Here is a 21,428-nt window from a genome sequence, read left to right as displayed (position 1 = left end):
TTAACATTTTTTGAAAAGTTTTTATTTATTTATTTATTTATTTGAAAGGCAGAGAGACAGAGGAGAAGAGAAACAGATCTTCCATCTGGCTGTTAATTTTTCACATGTCCAGAACCGCCAGGGCTAGGCCTCAGTGAAGCAAATTCGTTTGTATTTCTCACATTATGGTGTGTCACCTCCGAGGCACATAAGCAGGAGGCTGCATCAGAGCAGCCTTGTAGCCATTCTGGATTGGCCCTCCAACATGGGCATCATTAGCTTAATGTGCTACACCGTAATGCACACCTACCTCCTTTTCTTTCTTTCTTTTTCTTTTTTTTTTTTTTTAATAGTTTGAGAGGCCAAGAAGTTGATGGAGAGCACTGCTGTCTGCTCTCTCTCAGATCTCACAGTGAGGCTGGACCCAGTGTCTGGGAACTGAGTCTGGGTGTCCAACATGAGAGACGGAGCCCCAGCTTTTCCCATTATCGCTGCCTCCTAGGATCTGCTTTGGCAGGAAGCTGGAAGAAGCTGGAGCTGAGAATTCACCCCAGGTGTTTGTTTTTGTTTTTTTTTTTTTTTCATAAAAGAGTTTAAAGTGTGTGGAAGTAATGCATGAATATTCAAATATTTAAATAAAGAATCAAAAAGTCTCTCTTCAACCTTTTCCCCTCTTAGCCTCTTCTGTCCCAATCCCATTCTTGTCTTTAGAGGTTACCAGTGTGGGACAGCTTGGAATGCATTCTTCTAGAATTTTCTTTTTATTGACTCAAATGTAGAGAAATCATCTGGGCTTACTTAGATTAACCCATTCGTGGACATACACTTATTTGTATGTAGATGGTAATGGTGCTTTTTATTGGTAGGATCTGAGATGTACTATCATTGCATTTGTGCACACAGTATGAATTTACTGAAAGTTAGCAATTTCACCATTGATGAGTTCATTTTTGCCCCTAATTTTTCTTCTTTTACAAGCAAATCTTGAAGGAACATCTTTGTGTACATATTTTGGGTACGTTTGCAAGTATTTTTACAGGTGGTTCTGAGAAGTAGAATTGGAATTGATGAGTCCAGGACATACATTTAAAATTTAAGTAGATAAAAATGTCACATTGTGAAATTCTCTCTCAAAAAGTCCCAGTTCACATTTTTAACAATTGGCATTTACTTAGTCTTGTCTATATTAGATTATCAGATAGTATTCATTTTTGCAAACCAGGATAAATAGAAACCTAATTTTTGCAGAACAAGTAGGCTGTTTATAGTATTCCATTTTAATTCTATGGATTGATTTTGTTTATTTAATAAAAAGCTTGACATTAGAAGTGTTTCCAATTTCAGAGTATTTTGGATTTTCAAATTAAAAGTGCTTAGCCTGTGTGAATACAGCTGAACATCTCTAATTTATTGATTATTTGTATTTTTTGTGAATTGTCTATTTGCTTATTATTCAACAGATTTTTGAGGGAATGTTGATTTGAAGATGCTATTTATATGTTCTAGATGTCAACTGTTTAAATATTTATATATGCAGTATTTTATCCTAATTTTCTTAGGTCTTTGAACTTTCTTTGTGATACCTGCTGAATGGAAGATTTACATTTTAAGTTTTTAGTGTCGAAGCTGACTTTTTTTTTTAACCTTTTCTGGGTTATGTGACCTGAGCAGTTTGAGTCAAGATCTATTAGTTCATCTTGTAAAGTTTTAGATGTTCAGTACTCAAGTGTTTTTAAATTTCATGGATTTTAATATAGAATCAACAAATAATTTTACAGTGATTAGAGTGGAAAATCATAATCTTGTTTTTATTCCTCTTTTGCTAAGACTGATTAATTTGAAAGGCAGAGTGATGAACACACTGGCACAGATCATTTGTTCATTCTCGAAATGGCTGCAGCAGTGAGGTGTGAGCAAGGCTGAGTCAAGCCAGGAGCTTGCAACTCTGCGTCTGCCCTGTGACCCTGGGGGGCAGGGCTCCATGCACTAGGGCCATCCTCCTTTACTTCCAGGTGCATTAGCAGGAAACTGAATGGCAAGCCAGGTAGCCGGGACTCCAAGGGGCACCACAGTATGGAAAACCAACATTGCAGGAGTGGCTTAACCTCCTGTGCCACAGCATAGGCCCCTTCCCGTTCCTGCTCCTTGATGATCCATTGTTACTAATTGCTTGTGTCTTTTTGTAGAGACATTTTATACGTAATGGAAAACATAGTTTATGTTAATTGATTTACTTTTTGTAAATAGATAAAGCTGCACCTGCTTTAAACATGATTTGTTTCTTTGAGCCATAGATTACTACCAATTCCAGAAGGTAAATTAAAATAATCGACGAATGGGACCAGCTGTCAACAGTAAAAGGGTTATAGGCTTCGTCTGTGTTACAAAGGTTAGGTGATTGGCAGACATGCTGGAGCCATGCAGATAGAAGGGCTGTGCTTTTGTTGGCTTAAGTGATCTAAAATGTAATCTAGTTTCTTCTGAACCTTCTGATTGTCCCATGTTATATACTCCCCCACTCCCAGGATTATATATTTCCTATTAAAATGTGGATTAAAGGAAATCATAGAGCTTGAAGAAAGATCAGAAATCGGCAAGCCAGTCATCTGGGTTTAAGTCTGAAGAAATTGTGGCCCATAGAGGTTAAGTGACTTGCACTATCAAGTCTCTTACCAGACATTTACAATTAAATGACCTGACAGCAACTTATGTTTTTGAAATGTCATTGTTTAAAAAGACAGCAATGGTTTTTTCTTCATTTCTGATAAAAGACAAATTATAGTAATATTATGTTTCCTATGTTTTAATTAATTTTTTTATTAAAAAGCTTTATTTGCATTTTGCCTATAAAGTGGAGTTGTAAAGCAGTTTTTTAATGTTAGACACTTTACAATAATACTTGGAAGATCAAAGAGAACCATTTTTGTATGGATGGAGGTAGGGATTAATGGAGCCTTAGTTTTTTTTTTATGACTATAAAATTTACAGTGGCTGTGACCTAATTCCTTTATCCTTCTGAATCATTCTTAGACTTGTATTTTTTTCTTCTTTTCTAAACTGTGTTTTAAGTACGTCGCCTCCTGGCTTAGGAGCATTTAAATCATATCTATTTATATTTGGTTAGATGGCTACCACTGATTTTTTTTCATGCAATTTTCCATACCTATATATGGACATACATAGTGAATAGATTCTATTGCCATTCTTTATTATTATTTTTCATCTATGTTAACATTTTGCTTTTATAGGAATAATAAATTTTATTTCTTGCTCCTTAATAAATTCTCCTAATCTTGTTTCAATAAGATAAGCATCAGTAAGAGTCCTCAGAGACCCCATCTGGACTTCAGTTGCTGTAGACTTTAATTGTAATTAAGTACCAGAATGCCAACCACCTCTCTCCAGCTGGTTTCCAAATACTGTTATTTTTTTTAATTGTTTTTTTTTTTTTTTATTTTCATTACAAAGTCAGATATACAGAGAGGAGGAGAAACAGAGGAAGATCTTCCGTCTGATGATTCATTCCCCAAGTGAGTGCAATGGCTGGTGCTTGCCAATCCGAAGCCAGGAGCCAGGAGCTCTTCCAGGTCTCCCACACGGGTGCAGGGTCCCAAGGCCTTGGGCCATCCTCCACTGCTTTCCCAGGCCAGAGGCAGGGAGTTGGATTAGAACCGGCGCCCATATAGGATCTCGGCACGTTTAAGGCGAGGACTTTAGCTGCTAGTCCATAATGCCGGGCCCCTGTTAATCTATTTAAAAATCAGCATAGGGGCCTGGCATGCTAGCCTAGTGGCTTGGGTCCTCGCCTTATATGCACAGGGATCTCATGGTGGGTGCTGGTTCGTGTCATGGTTTCACTTCCCATCCACCTTCCTGCTTGTGGGCTTGGTAGCCTGTGCCCACGTGGGAGACCCGGAAGAACCTCCTGGCTCCTGGCTTCAGATCAGCTTAGCAGCTTCAGTCATTGCGGCTATTTGAGGAGTGAACCAGCAGACAGAAAATATTTGTTTCTCCTTCTCTCTATAAATCTGACTTTCCAATAAAAATAAAATAAATCCTTAAAAACAAATTCAGTATATGATAGGTATTTGTGTAGTTCTTGTTCTGTGTGGCTTTCTTGACCAGAAATGACTACAGTATTAAACTTGTAGCTATGATTTAAAGTAGCATTATTGCTGTAAATTTCATTACAAACTTAGTTAATATTTTACTAATACTTATGAAATATGAGGCCTGTAACATGTTTTGTATTATCGAGTAGATGGAAAAACCTTAGAAAATTGTAGTCTAGTTTGTGTACTTGGTACATGGTGATGTAAGTGAAATGCTACCTAAGAAATTATTGTAGGAAGGAAATAGTACAATTCTTAATTTCTTTTTAGCTAACTTAGTTGTATTCGAAGATGGGGCAGGGTTGAGAGAGAGAGAGAACAGAGAGACAGTCAGTCAGTTGCTGGAAAGAGCCACGCTGGGTCAGATCGAACATAAAGCTAGAAATGCAGTTAAAGTTTCCCACATTTGTGGCAAGACCCAAGTACTTGCTCCGTCTGCTGCCCTCCAAGTTAGGAGGAAGTTGAATTGGGAGCAGAGCCAGGATTCAGTCTCAGGTAATTTGATAGGGGATTCCTAATTGGTTTCTTACTAAAACAAAAGCCTACCCCTAATATTTTTCTTCTGAAGTTAAAGAAGTATAGCCCTTCTTTTGTTAGGAAGAATTATCTGAAGATTTGGAAAATGATGAAATTGCTAATCAGTGAGTAATCCCAGAGAGACTTGTGAAAAGTGATCAGAATTTAATGGCTGGGAATCTCATTAATTGTATCCTCTTTTGGGCAAAATCTGAGACAGGAGGATGCTGGTCAGCTTAGAAGATAGCAAAGGACAATCCAAAGCAGAAGGACTTGGGCAGTTGGCCAGTCAATAGAGAGCTTTGTGACTTTTTTGTTTCCTGAGACAGGAGTAGCATCATGGAGAGAGATGAGTGTCATTCAGTATTTAAATGGAATAAAAATCTTCCCATGCTCTGGGCCCGGCGGCGTGGTCTAGCGGCTAAAGTCCTCGCCTTGAAAGCCCCGGGATCCCATATGGGCGCCGGTTCTAATCCCGGCAGCTCCACTTCCCATCCAGCTCCCTGCTTGTGGCCTGGGAAAGCAGTTGAGGACGGCCCAATGCTTTGGGACACTGCACCCGCGTGGGAGACCCGGAAGAGGTTCCAGGTTCCCGGCATCGGATAGGCGCGCATCGGCCCGTTGCGGCTCACTTGGGGAGTGAATCATCGGACGGAAGATCTTCCTCTCTGTCTCTCCTCCTCTCTGTATATCTGGCTGTAATAAAATGAATAAATCTTTAAAAAAAAAAAATCTTCCCATGCTCTGTGCCTGGTTTACACCTAACACCTACATGAAAGGGAATGGACTCACCTGCTGATCAGAGCATCCTAATCTGCTAGGTATTTGCATTTCTCATTATGGAGAAATAAATTGACAATCAAGTAAGCAAATTGAAAAAAAAAAAAACAAAACGAAACACCACCCTGTGTATTTGTATGTGTGTGAGCTTAGTTAAGGTTTGTAGTGTACCTCTAGTTCACAAGGTGTGGTAGTCTTCTGCATTGCTCTGAATCTTAACATTTCCAACAGTTTAGGCTGTTTAAGTTGTGTGACCTCAACTGTAAAAGAAGGACTAATCTTCACAGATTTCCTTACTAGTTCTAAGCCTTTATGAATTTGTGACCTGTGCTCAGCTGCCAGCGCAGATTTACGGGTAAGCATTAGAAGTGGTTTTAGAGAATAATGACTTTCCTTGATATTACCATGCCACAGTTGCCTTATTTGTTTGGTTCCAGTACAAGATGGTACCTATCCCAGGGAAAAGGCATTAAGTATTATATACCTGGGGAAGTGTATTTAGGAAGTACCTAAATATGATTTTTTGGTGGGGGGATGCCAACGGGGTACTGGCACAGGCATGCTGGTTCCATAGGCTAATCCTTGCAGTTCTGGCATCCCATATGGATGCTGGTTCATGTTCTGGCTGCTCCATTTCCAATCTGACTCCCTGCTTATGACCTGGGAAAGCAGTGGAGGATGACTCAAATCCTTACACCCATGTGGGAGACCTGGAAGAAGCTCCTGACTCCTGGCTTCAGATAGGCTCAGCTCTGGTTGTTGCAACCATTTGGGAGTGAATCAGCAGATGGAAGATCTTTCTGTATCTCCTTCTCTCTGTAAATCTGCCTTTCATATGAGAAGAAGAAAAAAGGATGAAAAAATATGATTTGGTTCTTACTGAATTTTATTTATTTTTAAAAAATATTTATTTACTTGAAAGGCAGAGTTACAAAGGGAGAGATAGAGACTTACAGATCTTCCATCTGCAAGTTCACTTCCCAAGTGTCTGCAACTGTCGGAGTTGGGCCAGGATGAAGCCAGAAGCCAGGAGCTTTGCCAGAGTTTCTCATTTGGGTAGCGGGGGGGCCCCCCGCACTTGAACTATCTGCCATTGTTTTCTCAGGCACATTAGCGGGAGTTGGATAGGGAGTGGAACAACTGGGACTTGAAACGGTGTTCATATAGATGTTAGCATTGCATGCAGTACTTTAACTTGCTGTACCACAGTGCCACTTCATTAATGACGTTTAAAAACATAATGTGTTATAGGAAACTTCAAATATGCACCCGTCACCTGACTTTAGTAGTCATGATTATTATTATTTCGTCTTTATTTTTCTTATCCACTGGTATTATCTTGAAACAAAAGTAAGTTTTTTTTTTAATCATTGAATTTGTAGTTCTAGTATGTATTTTTTGGAGATAAGAACTTAAAAAATTTAGGTATGCTTGTATTAGAAAGAATGACTTGAGTTTGGTAAATACTTTCACTTCAGAATGTTTATATTAGAAATTACAGGAAACTGATTTTTGTATAGTTTCCACGTAGGAGAACTTACACATGAAACAATAGAACTAACTTCTTTGTTTTAACTGTTCTGTTTAATAATTAGGTTATCAATATGACGGCAGAAGAAACAGTGAATGTAAAAGAGGTTGAGATAATCAAGCTAATTTTGGACTTCCTGAACTCAAAGAAGCTTCACATTAGTATGTTGGCACTTGAGAAGGAAAGTGGAGTCATAAATGGTCTGTTTTCAGATGATATGCTTTTCCTGAGGTATGCTTTCATTAATATTGTAAGGTTTGTAGTCCCTTTAAAAATGTTAAGTATTTGTTAATAAAGGAATGTGTGTAGTACAGATAGGTTTTAATTGTGAAAGACTATGGAATTTTTAAAATGTTTGTCATTATAGTAGATTATTTATAAAATCCTGTAAAATGTTTTCAGTAGTAAAACACTGAGATTATTAAAAAAAAAAAAAGGCCACAATTCTGCTGTGATTATGTTTGACTAAGAAATCAGGGCCTCCGGGAAGTAAAGAAATAGTTCTGAAATAGGTTTTTTTTTTTCAGCATAGAAATACTCGCCTAAGAATACCCTTAGAAATGTATTCATTATAGAAAATAGAGGAAAAGAAGGAGAATAAAAATCACTATACTGCCCAGACACAGTCTTGATAATTTTCTGTACATATTTAAAATGACAGAGCTAGGTGTGATGGCTCAATTAGCTGGCCTCCAAGTCCGGCATCCCATATGGGCACTGGTTTGTGACCTTCTTGCTCCACTTCCCATCCAGCTCCTTGAGTATGGCCTGGGAAAGCACTGGATGGTGGCCCAAAGCCCTTTGGGAGACCTGAAGGGGCTTCTGGTTCCTGGCTCCACACTGGATTGGCTCAGCTCTGCCCATTGCAGCTATTTGAGGAGCGAACCATCCGGTGGAAGATCTTTTCTATCTCTTCTTCTTCTCTCTGTAAATCTGCCTTTCCAATAAAAATAAATAAATGCATACATACATAACTTAAAAATGACAGCAATTCTGCTGTATATGTAATCTAGAATCCTGCTTTAGCCATTAATATCACAAGGATTCTCTGTGTGATTACAAAAATGATACTTTGAGATTTTTCAATTAATTTCCTAACAGTGTCCCTAATTTTAGACATTATCCAATTTTTAAAAAATATTCTGCCAATTAAGTTTTAAAACAAGAGATATTTTCTTCATCTTGCATTGTTTCCTTTGTGCAAGATTCCTAGGAGTGAAATTGCAAGGCAAAGAAAATAAACATGTTTGTCAAAATGGAGAGCTAAATATATCCTAACTTGAACTGAGTGGAAAAAGAAAGTTCCAAATTCCTAGGCAGAGTGTATTCTGTTCTCATGCAATACCAATTATCCTTGACAAGCAGCACAGTTTTTGGGTGTATGGCATTTTGTGACTTAGAATCTTTAAATGATAATATATTCCTAGCTCATAAAAAAGGAACTTTTAAGAAAACGGCTTTATTATGTTAGAGGAGTTTATTTAAAACACATTGTATTTCCATGTATTTTACATTATAAGTGTCATTCAGCCCCCAAAAGCTTAATCATAGATTGATGTAGCTTGGTGAAATAGTGGGATAGCTAGGAATTAGTTCTAACGCAGTATTCTTCTGGACCTATATTTTAAGCATTGGTACTCTTGGAAATTCAGCAGTGTCTCTCAAGTACCCTGTACCAGCATGTTGGCTTCTGACAAAATCTTAATGGTCTGAAGTGAAAGGGAAAGAATTGCCTTTCTTTAAATTCCTTAAATATATTGACCTTTGGAATTGTGTCCTTCCTACTTTATTAATATTGAAATATCCCTTTAGAAAATTATGTTATGTAATTGTTATTGTTACTACTTTTTTTGTTTAAAGATCTATTTATTTTATTACAAAGTCAGATATACAGAGAGGAGGAGGAGAGACAGAGACGAAGATCTTCCCTCCGATGATTTCACTCCCCAAGTGAGCTGCCACGGCCGGTGATGCACCAATCCAATGCCGGGAACCAGGAACCTCTTCCGGGTCTCCCACGCGGGTGCAGGGTCCCAAAGCTTTGGGCCGTCCTCAACTGCTTTCCCAGGCCACAAGCAGGGAGCTGGATGGGAAGTAGAGCTGCCGGGATTAGAACCGGCGCCCATATGGGATCCCGGTGTGTTCAAGGCGAGGACTTTTAGGCGCTAGGCCACGGCGCCGGGCCCTGTTACTACTTTTTTTTTTTAAAGATTTATTCATTTTTATTACAAAGTCAGATATACAGAGAGGAGGAGCGACAGAGAGGAAGAGCTTCCGTCCGATGATTCGCTCCCCAAGTGAGCTGCCACGGCTGGTACGTGCCGATCTGAAGCCGGGAACCAGGAACCTCTTCCGGGTCTCCCACACAGGTGCAGGGTCCCAAAGCATTGGGCCGTCCTCAACTGCTTTCCCAGGCCAAAGCAGGGAGCTGGATGGGAAGTGGAGCTGCCGGGATTTTTTAGAACCGGCACCCATATGGGATCCCGGGGCATTCAAAGCGAGGGCTTAAGCCTCTAGGCCATGCTGCCGGGCCCAACTACTTTTTAAAAATAGAATAACTTTATAGACTTATTTAGATCTTTCTGTGTATTTTTTTTAAAAATTTACTAGTTCTAAAAAATCCCAAAGCAGGGAAATTATTGCTATAAAAGGAAGGGATAAAAATAGCCCTAAAAGTAGTAATTTTTAGAAGCTTATATAAACTGTTTAAAAGTGGGAGAAAATTTACTCTTTGCTATTTTCAATCTCAGTGTGTAACTTTTGTGTCAAATTCCTTAAGGATGTAAAATTCACAGTTTAGAATAGTTTCTTATTCTTCACATTATTAACATTGAGACCATGTTTGAGTTTATCCTCTGTAATATACAATGTTTAACAGCATCTATAACCTCTACCTTGTAGATGCCAGTAGTAGCACTACTTGTAATAACCAAAATGTCTCCAGACATTGTCAGATATCTGTTAGGGACACAAAATGACCTCCAGTTGGGAACCATTAGTTTAGTGAGAATAGAACATACCCATACATTGGTTCCTAAATATTGTGTAATAGTTTTATTCCAGCTAGAAGAATAGGGAAATAAAGGAATTCTTAATATTTCTATTCAGATAAAAAAACTTATATACATATTACTGTGAATAGTGGCTGCAGATGCACAAAAAATATTTTTTTTTTGTAAAATATATCCATTTATGTGTTTGAAAGGCAGAACGAGAGACAGTGGTCTTCCATCTGCTGGTTCACTCTCCAAGAGGCTGAAGCTCTGTCTGGGCCAGGCTGAAGGTAGAAATCAGGAACTCCATCCAGTTCTCCATGTGTGTGCTGGGAGCTCACCTGACTGCAGGTGCATTGGCAGGAAGCTAGATTGGAAGCGGAGATTATAACTAAATTTAACACTCCAATATGGGTTGCTGGCCACAGGTTAACCTGTACTGCCAGAAAGCTAGTTCCAAATGAATTTTTCTCTGTTACAAATTGTTTAAGAATGATTTTATATGTGTTAAACCAATTTAAATGGTAATCTCATTATATGCTTTGTGAAATGTTAGTGCTATTTTGTCATTTATTTTACTTGAAGTTGATATAACCTGAGTTTGATAACATGCTTGATGTTCTTTATTTAGGCAGTTAATTCTTGATGGCCAATGGGATGAAGTTCTTCAGTTCATTCAACCTCTGGAATGTATGGAAAAATTTGACAAAAAAAGGTAAGATTTTATCTGAAGATTTTAGTGTCTTATGATCTGTAGAAGTTAAGAAGAAACATAACAATAAATTTAAACTCATAGTTCTTCCTGGAAAACAACATCCAAATTCCTTTGAGTTAAACCACCTCTGGAGGACTAGTTGTATGTTTTTGAGTTGCTCAAACATCAGATGCAGACCTCTACTTAGTTAATAATGCATATCTATATAAAAAAGCTAGAACAACTATTTCTTCCTGACAGTATAAACTTTGAAAGATGTCATTTCGTTGTCTCCAGGCCTCCATTGTTTCTGAAGAACAGTCAGCCAAAATTTGCATCTTATGGGCCTGACTCAATGGTTCAGTGCCTTGCAAGTGCTGGGATCCCATATGGGTTCCACAGTTCATGTCCTGGCTGCTCCACTTCCCATTCAGCTCCCTGCTTATGCCCTGGGAAGGCAGTAGAGGACAGTCCAAAGCTTTAGGTCCCTGCATCTGTGGGGGAGGTCCAGAAGAACCTCCTGGCTTCACATTGGTTCAGCTCTAGCAATTGCAGCCATTTGGGGAGTGAGCCAGTGGATAGCAGATCTTTCCCTCTGTCTCTGCTTCTCTCTGTAAATTTGATCTGCCTTTCCAAAAAAAACCAAATGAATCTTCATAAAAAAACCCAAAAAACCCCAAAACAAAAACAAAAAACAAAAAAATAAAACAGAATGGCCCGGCGTGGTGGCCTAGCAGCTAAAGTCCTCACCTTGAAGAGCCAGGATCCCATGTGGGTGCCAGTTCTAATCCTGGTGGCCCTGCTTCCCATCCAATTGCTTGCTTGTGGCCTGGGAAAGCAGTTGAGGATGGCCCAAAGCCTTGGAACCCTGCACCCGTGTTGGAGACCTGAAAGAAGCTCTGGGCTCTTGGCTTCAAATTGGCTCAGCTCCAAGAGGTCACATGGAGAATGAATCAGTGGATGGAAGATCTTCCTCTCTGTCTTTCCTCCTCTCTGTATGTCTAACTTTGCAATAAAAAAATAAATAATTCTTAAAAAAAACACGAAATGAACATGCAACATAAAAAATTGCATCTTATTTTTTGTACATAATGCATGAGATTGTATGCATATGCTTATCCTTAAATGACTGCCTCCATTATTTTTCAGCAGTTTGGTTACTGAGTGCTTAAATATAATTTCTTTGTATTTTTCTTGTTTGGGGGTTTCCTGAACATTTTCAGTCTGTAGGTTTGCATTTTATTATTAAGGCAAGTCTTTGGGCCACTAACCTGCCTGCCTTACTACTCACTGTTCTTCTTTCCTTTTTTCATTCTTACTTCCTTCGTTGTTACCCTCCTTCCTCTCTTTCTCCCTTCCTCCCTTCTTTCCTTCTGCAGTTTTAGAGAGAAGGAGAGACAGAGATCTTGCATCTACCTGGTTCACTCTCCAAATGTCTGCAATGGCTGGGGCTGTGCCACACTGAGGCCAGGAGCCCCGGCTGCTTCTGATTCTCCCATGTGGTGCTTGGGTCATCCTCTTCTGATTTCCTAGGTGCATTAACTGGGAGCTGAATAGGAAATGATGCAACCAGTTCTTAAACAGGCACTTATGTCAGTTGCTGGTGTCAAAAAGGCTTAACTCATGGTGCCATAGTGCCTGTGCCTAACCCTTATTTCTTCAACATTTCTTTTTCTTCTAGGAAAATTCAAGCAAAAATTGAAACAAATTCAATTTTTTTTTTAAATTTGTCTCTGTCCTGAGGCTTTTTTTTCATATAATCTTGAAAAAAAAATCCTCATTTTATTGAAAAGGCAGAGAGAGTCAAAGAAATACTACATCTTCTCACTCAGTTCCTGAATGCCACAGCAGCCAGTGGTGGGCCAAACCGAAATTAGGAACTCAGTCTGAGTCTTCCATGTTTGTGAGGGGGACCCAAGTAGTCTGCTGTGTGCCAGGATGTGTATTAACAGAAAGTTGGATTAGAGGTGGAAGAGCTAGAAATTGAACCAGGCACTGAACCAGGTGCTGATGTTACAAGTGGCAGCTTAACTGCTGTGCCAAATACCCTCCTTGATATACATAAAAGTTTATTATTTATTTGAAAGAGTAGCAGGGAGGGAAGAGAGAGAAAGGTTGATGTTCAGTCTGTTTTTTCACTCTCCCAGAATGTTCACAACAGCCAGGGTGTGGCCAGGCCAAAACTGTGAGCTAGACACCTCAGTCCAGGTGTATGGGTAATAGGAACCTAACTATCTTATTTGTTTGTTTGTTTATGGAAATAGACATTTTATTGCATTAGAAAAACTTATTTGAGCCACATGGTGGCCATAATGCTCTAGTCTTGAGCAGGCTCTGTCATCCCACCATACCTCTTATTTTTCCTTTATTCTCTCTCTGTGTCTCTTTGTCTCTTTCTCTCTCTTTCTCTCTCTCTCTTTTACACACACACACACACGATGCTGACAAGAGAACAGAATGATGTGAAACAATAATAGTTGGACATGGAATATTCTAAGCTCCTCCTCCCCACAAAAAGGCCATATACTTCTTCAGCTGTTCTCTAATGTTGCGCACTAAATAAACTGACCTAAAGAGACCATGAGCCTGAAGCAACCCTGGCAGCTGTTTAGGAAGTATGGCCAGAAACATACATAGCATTTGTCAGCAGCTCAAGTCTCCATCTAAGATGCCAGAGCCCACCAGCAAGCACAGCAAAGCACAGAGCTAACCTTGGGGAAATGGGATGGCGCCTTCCCATTGCTACTGTCACCTGTACATTCAACAGGGGGCTGGAGCACCCAGCTGAACACCCTCCCCTATATAGCTAAGCACATGAGTTGGCTGGTGCGATGGGTTCTCTGAGGTCCCTGGCTGGCAAGTGGGAATGGGACAGTTGGCTGGACATGCTGAGGTCAGTGTTCCCTGGTACAGCCAGCAGAGTGGGTGGAAAGTGGGGAGTTATTATTGCATCCCTTGGGGTGGATGGTTAGGAGGGTCCTTGGGAGGTTGGGGCCGGAGAGAGGGCCTCTGGAAAGGAACCCAACTATTTGAACTATCATCCTTTACCTCCCAGCATGTGGTGTATCATGGATTGGAATCAGAGGCAGAACTTGACCCTAGTTACTCCAGTGCAGGATGTGGATGTCTCAAGCAGCAATTTAGCCTGCTGGACCACAGCACTCTCCTTTTTTTCTTTTATTTTTTTGAGATTTATTTATTTTTATTGAAAAGTCAGATATGGAGAGAAGGAGAGACAGAGGGAAAGAAGCTGAGCTGATCTGAAGCCAGGAGCCGGGAGCTCCTTCTGGGTCTCCCATGCTGGTGCAGGGTCCCAAAACTTTGAGCCTTCCCCTACTGCTTTTCCAGACCACCAGCAGGGAGCTGGATGGGAAGTGTGGCAAGTGGGACATGAACTGATGTCCATATAGGATCTTGGCAGTTGCGCCATTGTGCCAGGCCCTTCCTCTGTATTCTTTAGGCTACAATGTTTTTATTGATTCATTGTCTGTCGGCCCTTTTTCTTGCTGTTAACCTGATGGTAGTGAATTTTATTTATTTTAGATAGTTTTCACTTTCAGGATTGTGTTTTGTGTGTGTTTTGCTAAAATATTTTCATTTATTCACTGATTGTATTTATTTTATGCTTTAAATCTTTGAACATATTTGTAAGAACTGTTTATTTGATAATGTAGTCCTTACTTGCTAATTTAAATACCTAATCATATCAGACTCATTTCCTGATTATCTTTTTGCTAAGTCACTAAAAAAAACCAGGTAATATTTTATAAATGGAATTTTAACATTGAAGCTTCATTGTTGAGGTTCTTGGTATTTTTTGAGAAGCAACGATTTTTATTCAGGCAAACAATTGGTTTGGCTAGTCCCAAAATGTAAGCTGTCTCCCCTTTAATAGATACCAGCTGAAATTTCTGATTATATGTGTTATATATGTTTTATGTATGTTATATGTTATATATGTTTCTGGCCATACTTCCTCAACAGCGGCCAGGGTTGCTTTAGGCTGACAGTCTCTTTGGGTCAGTTTATTTAGTGTTCAGCATTAGAGAACAGTTGAAGAGGAGGTATGTGGCCTTTTTGTGGGGAGGGGGAGCTTAGAATATCCATGTCCAGCTGTTATTGTTTCACATCATTTTGTTCTCTCAGAAATTTTTATATTAATTATTTTTAGTTTTGATGATTCTTACGTAGTTGATTAGGGTGATAATGGTCAAGGGCTACAGGAAGGTGGGTGAGATTACCATTTTTACATTCCTTTTTTTTTTATTAATTATTTTGCATTATGTTACAGTTTCATAGGCTCTGGGAACCCCCCCCCCACGCCCCTCCCCCCTGGTGGCTTCCTCCACCTTGGTGCAGTATTACAGTTCAAATTCAATCAAGATTCTTTCCTTGTAAACATATACCAAGTATAAAGTCCAGCTATTTATTGTCCAGATGGGTTGAACAGTCTCTTGGGGAGACCATTTCTGGTCCGTTGTTAGAGCTGGCAGAATATCATCCCATTCAACCAAGAGTCCTGACATAACATCAACAGCAATTTGCAACATTATGGAATTGACATGGTTGTGAGTAACCAGTGTGTTACAAAAAAAAAAAGAAAAAAAAAAGAAAAAAAAAAAGAAAGCAAGTTCTTAACCACAACCTATGATTAGCCCATTGACATTTCAGTTTTAGTTTTATATACAGAACCGACTGCTATATACCTTAAAATGGCTGTAAGGTACCATTCAGCTGTCTCGTGTCTATTTCATTTTAGTATTTAGCCATTTGTTGTGTTGAAGTATAATTTTGCTGATCTTGGCAGATTTTAGGGTAATCTAGACTGACTTGTAACTCTAACAAGACATTTGTCGACAATTAAGGTGCTGAACATTTTTTTGTTTGTTTGTTTTTTTTGGGGGGGGGGGTGCAGGGAAATCCCCAACACCATGGTGAGGAGTGACTAATCTTTGTGTCCCACCCAGTGAGGCATGAGCCAATCCACGCCAGCTCTTTTCTGTCAGATTCCAGGCTCTACTTTTTGTTGTTTGTCTATTTATTTTAGGTTTTTTTAGTTTGTATGATTGTTTGTTTGCTATGAGGGGTTTTCGGAGCGATCCCGATGGTCATTGCGAGCGAGAGAGGGTGGGGGTCCAGAGGTGGAGCCAGGCTCAGACCAGAGAAAGCTCTCCTCCCTGGTCCCGAAGGACGTTTATCGTTCTTCTGTTTCTGCGGACCGGTCAGGGCTTCTGGTTGTCTTTCCGATGACGTTGGTTTCTGCACGATAGTGTTTGGACTTCTTCCATCCCTTGCGGAAGCTCCAGTTGAGGGTGGGTGACCTCAGAGTACTCGGCCTCCGAGGGCATCCAATTCCTGTGGTCTCCTAGGCAGTTGGGATATAGTCCTTGTTGCTCGTATTAATAGTTTGTGGTGAAGGTCTGGGAGTCTTCATGGTTGGGATCTAAGCTTCCTCCTTACCACCTGCTGCACCCTGGAGTGCCCTCGAGCTCCACGCACATGACCTCCTGTTAAGAGGTTGTCAGGATCGCAGCCGGTTCCCCCCTCATGCATTGGTATAGTAGTTTTGCTATTGTTTAGTGCCGCTTTGAGTCTGTTGTCTATGAATTACCATGATATGTCTATGATCTTGATAGGCTATATTGTACTTTTTCATCACTCTTTTTATGGTCCTGAAAGACTTCCCTGCATTCCCCCCATCACGGATTAACATAGCATATTGAGGGTAAAGTAGGTGTTACAGTTTTTCAATGTAGATCTTAAGTATTTTGACATTAATTGTTGGTTTATACTTTACATTGCATTATCTTATTGCATTGGATACAGGTTGTTATAGATTGCACTATTATTACAATATACAGGTACTATCTTCCAAGTTGTCATCTTATCATCTCAGATTAAGGCAAACATGTGGTATTTAACCTTTTGGGATTGGTTCATTTCTCTTAGCATGATGGATTCCAGTTGGGCCCATTTGTCCACAAAGAACTGCATTTCGTTTTTTTTAATAGCTGAGTAGTATTCCATAGAGTGGATGAACCATAGCTTTCTTATCCAGTCTTCTATTGATGGGCATTTTGGTTGCTTCCATGTTAGATTGTGCTGCTATTCACATTCCTTTTTTTTTTCCTTCCTGTATTTGGAGGGAGGGGGAGATGAGAGAAGCCACACCCACTTTCCCAAATGCCTCTGCACCCTGGGATGGAGGACAGCTGCCCGACACCACACCAGGGTTTCTGATGTGGGGCATGCTCTGAGGGTCCTGCTCAAGTGGTTTTGAAAGTTCAACGGTTCTGAATTACTGCCAAACTTGCCATTCCAAGCACGATGAAATCTCTCCAGAATCCACTGGTTGACATGGTCCACTCCAGAGTCTTCATTTGCCCAGATATTCACTGCCAACTCTTGGCTGGAGTAGTTGATCCATTTGTTCTGTCCTTGTCATGGTACTGGGTGGATTATTTCTTTTTTTGAAGATTTGCTTATTTGAAAGAGTCACAGAGAAGGAGGGAGCAGGAGAGAGAGAGAGAGAGGAGAATCTTTCATCCACTGGTTCACTGTACAATGGCCACAATGGCCGGGACTGAGCCATGCTGAAGGCAGAAACTACACCTGGGTTTTCCATGTGGGTACAGGCACCCAAACACGTGGGACCAATTCTCTGCCACTTTTTCCAAACAGTTAACAGAAACTGAGTCAGAAATAAAGCAGCAAGGACGTGAGCTGGTGCCCATAAAGGATGCTGGAATTATAGATAGTGCCTTTACCCATCACGTTATAGTGCCCCTGCTCATTTTTTTTTTATTTTTTAATTTTTTTTTAAGATTTATTTATTTTATTACAAAGTCAGATATACACAGAGGAGGAGAGACAGAGAGGAAGATCTTCCCTCCGATGATTCACTCCCCAAGTAAGTGCAACGGCCGGTGCGCACCAGTTCAAAGCCGGGAACCTGAAACCTCTTCCGGGTCTCCCACATGGGTACAGGGTCCCAAAGCATTGAGCCGTCCTCGACTGCTTTCTCAGGCCACAAGCAGGGAGCTGGATGGGAAGTGGAGCTGCCGGGACTAGAACTGGCGCCAGTATGGGATCCCGGGGCGTTCAAGGCGAGGACTTTTAGCTGCTAGGCCACGCTGCCGGGCCCCCCCTGCTCATTTTTATTTAACCTTCTAGCTATTGCTTGCTTGCTTGCTTTAATCTGCCTTGCATCTTTTGTTTGGAGGATAGCTTATAATTTTGGCACTTGAATTTCTGTAATACATTTTGAGGCATTTTTTACTGGGCTGCTCTCTATTTTTGGAATTCCCTTAATTTTCAGCTTCTGTGGTAGTGCTAGTTTTATGGTTGATTCTGCACGATGGTGAAACTGCAGCTTTCTGCTTTAGTTTCAGCTTAAGTTGTGTGCACTAGGGTGTGTCCTTGGCTGAAAAGCCTTATACTATTGAATCTTGTCTGCTAATGTGTGCTTTTTTTTTTTTCAAGGATTGACTTTCTTCTAGGTATGGCAACATTGGGTTGTCTTCAGTGCATTAAAATTTTTATTTATCAACTTAGGGTTTAGCACTGATATCACTAGAAAAATTAGCCATGTACAAATTACTCTACCGTTAGCAGAGGTTTAACCTTATTTGTGTGTTTATGGGTGTGTAGCCTTGTGTGTGTGTGTGTATATACATATATACACACATATATATATATATGTAAATGTGAGAGGCAGAGAAAGGTCAATACTATTTGCTGGCACACTAATGCCAGAAGCCTGGTACTCAGTTATTTGAGCCATTATGAAATAATGAACAGGTTAGCATCAGGAGCCAGAGCTAGGAATTGAACCCAGGCACTCTGATACGGGATACACGCGTCTGGACTGATGCCTCACTTGGTGTGCTATTCCTTTTACCATCTCCTGCCTGGAATCCTGGCACATTCCTTTTTTTTTTTTAAAGATTTATTTATTTTTATTACAATGTCAGATTTACAGGAGGAGGAGAGACAGAAAGATCTTTCGTTTGCTGGTTCACCCCCCAAGTGGCCTCAACAGTCAGAGCTGAGCCAATCTTAAGCTAGGAGCCAGGAGCTTCTGGGTCCTCCACAGGGGTGCAGGGTCCCAAGGCTTTGGGCTGTCCTTGATTGCTTTCCCAGGCCTACCAAGCAAGGAACTGGGAGGGAAAGTGGACAGCCAGGATATGAACTGGTGCCCATCTGGGCTCCCAGCGAATACAAGGCAAGGACTTTAGCCAATAGGTTACTGCATTGGGTGCCCTGGCATACTCTTAATCATTCTTTCAGTCAATTCTGTCTTTTCCTTTCAGTTCCAACACTTTCTGATGGAATTGGTTTCATATTCTTTTGCAGTCTTGCTGGGCCCTGCGTGTATTTTATAAAATAGATGACTTTCTTTTTTTTTTTTTAAAGATTTATTCATTTTATTACAGCCAGATATACACAGAGGAGGAGAGACAGAGAGGAAGATCTTCCCTCCGATGATTCACTCCCCAAGTGAGCCGCATAGGGCCGGTGCGCGCCGATCCGATGCCGGGAACCTGGAACCTCTTCCGGATCTCCCACACGGGTGCAGTGTCCCAATGCATTGGGCCGTCCTCAACTGCTTTCCCAGGCCACAAGCAGGGAGCTGGATGGGAAGTGGAGCTGCCGGGATTAGAACCGGCACCCACGTGGGATCCCAGGGCGTTCAAGGCGAGGACTTTAGCCGCTAGGCCACGGTGCCGGGCCCGACTTTCTTCTTTTTTTTTTTTTTTAAAGATTTTATTATTACTGAAAAGCCGGATATACAGAGAGGAGGAGAGACAGAGAGGAAGATCTTCCATCCAATGATTTACTCCCCAAGTGAGCCGCAACGGGCTGGTACGCGCCAAACCGATGCCGGGACCAGGAACCTCTTCCAGGTCTCCCACGCGGGTGCAGGGTCCCAAAGCATTGGGCCGTCCTCTCCTGCTTTCCCAGGCCACAGGCAGGGAGCTGGATGGGAAGTGGAGCTGCCGGGATTAGAATCGGCGCCCATATGGGATCCCGGGGCTTTCAAGGCGAGGACTTTAGCCGCTAGACCACGCCGCCGGGCCCCCGACTTTCTTCTTAAAGGCAAAGATTTTTTACATTTGTTACTCAAACAGTGGCTGGAAGAATGACTGAGATGCATTATAATTTTTCTTTCAACTTTTAAAAACACTTTTTTCTTTAAAATGTTTACAGCATGCATGCTTCTCCCTGAACAACACTACTGTGAAATTTAATTTTGTGACTTTTTAGAAATATTGTTCATTGATTCCTACTCTTTTTATTGTTATTGCTATTTATTTTTATTAAAGTCAGAATTACAGGGAGAAGGAGAGACAGAGAGGAAGACTTCACATCTGCTGATTCACTCCCCAGAAGGTCACCATGCCTGGAGCTGAGTTGATGTCAAGCCAGGAGCCAGCCAGGAGCTTCTTCTGAGTCTCCCACATGGCAGTAGGGTCCTAAGGTTTTGGGCTGTCCTCTACTGCTGCATTATCTGACCATAAGTAGGGAACTGGGTTTGGAAGTAGAGCAGCTAGGACTTGAACAGGTACCTACATGGGATGTTGGTTTTTAAAGGTGGAGGATTAAGCCAACTGAGTCATTGTAGACCTCATCATTTACTTCTACTCTTTCAGCTCTATTTTCTTTTTCTTTTTTCTTTTTTTTCTAGATTTATTTTATTTTTATTACAAAGTCAGATATATAGAGAGGAGGAGAGATAGAGAGGAAGTGGAGCTGCCGGGATTAGAACCGGCGACCACATGGGATCCCAGTGTGTTCAAGGCGAGGTCCTTAGCCACTAGGCCATGCCGCCAGGCCCTATTTTCTTTTTCTTAATCCTTTCTAATTCTTAAGAAAAATTAGAGGCTAGAATTGTGGTACAGGTTAAACTTCTACTTGTGATTGTGGCATTTCATGTTAAAGTGCTGATTTGAGTCCCAGCTGCTCCACTCCCAATCAAAGTCCCTGTTAATGCAATGGAAAATGGTCTAATTGCTTGGTTCCTTGTCACCCACATGGGAGAACTGGATGGGATTCCAGGCTCTTGACTTTGGCTTGGCTTTGCCTGGCTCTGGCTGTTGTGGCCATGTGTGTAGTGAACTAGCGGATGGAAGATCCTTCTTTCTCTATCATTCTGACTTAAATAAAAAAATTTTTATTAAAGGATTAATACTAGGTTAATCTTTATTTTTTAGAGAAAGATTTATTTTTATTTGAAAGGCAGAATAGATTTACAGAGAGGAGAGACAGAGATCGTTTATCCACTGGTTCACTCACAGATGGCTGCAATGGCCAGAGCTGAGCCGATCTGAGGCCAGAAGCCAGGAGCTTTTTCTGGGTCTTCCACATGGGTCCTGAGGCTTTGGCCATTTTCTGCTGCTTTCCCAGGCCGTAAGCAGAGAGCTGGATGGGAAGTGGAACTGCTGATGCCCATATGGGATTTTGGCACTTGCAAGGTGAAGATTTAGCCACTGAGCTGTGCCAGGCCCTAGGTTAATCTTTCTACAGTGTGTGAATATGCATACAAGATATAACATTCTATCTTCTACATACATAGAATTACTGTTTATAACTTTTTGAGGCTTAAGTAGGATGCATTTCAGGAGAAAACATTTTGAACTAAAAGACCTTTCACTTAATTAAGTGGTTTTTGATATCTTTCATAAAAATGAAATTTTTATATAGAATTAATGTTTAAAATCGTATCAGGGCCAGTGTTGAGCTACTGCCTGCAGTGCTGATGTTGCACATGGGTGCCAGTTCAAGTTCTGGTTGCTCCACTTCTAATCCAGCTCCCTGCTGAT

The 21,428-nt window shown here is 40.8% G+C and overlaps 1 protein-coding gene across 7 annotated transcripts in view; it reads left to right on the top strand.

The window, feature by feature from the left end:
• Positions 1–21,428, top strand: part of WDR47 (WD repeat domain 47) — a 92,585-nt gene that overhangs the window by 18,277 nt on the left and 52,880 nt on the right. For all 7 annotated transcript variants that reach the window (XM_058659903.1, XM_058659922.1, XM_058659895.1 and 4 more), the window contains 2 exons: positions 6,983–7,149; positions 10,543–10,626. In XM_058659903.1, coding sequence (XP_058515886.1) covers positions 6,983–7,149; positions 10,543–10,626 — 251 coding nt within the window. The remainder of the gene's footprint in view (positions 1–6,982; positions 7,150–10,542; positions 10,627–21,428) is intronic.

Source organism: Ochotona princeps, chromosome 2 (genome assembly GCF_030435755.1).
Source record: "Ochotona princeps isolate mOchPri1 chromosome 2, mOchPri1.hap1, whole genome shotgun sequence".
In the NCBI taxonomy this organism is placed as follows: Eukaryota; Metazoa; Chordata; class Mammalia; order Lagomorpha; family Ochotonidae; genus Ochotona; species Ochotona princeps.
Note: the sequence above shows the minus strand (reverse complement) of the source record. Positions and strands in the feature narration are given on the sequence as shown.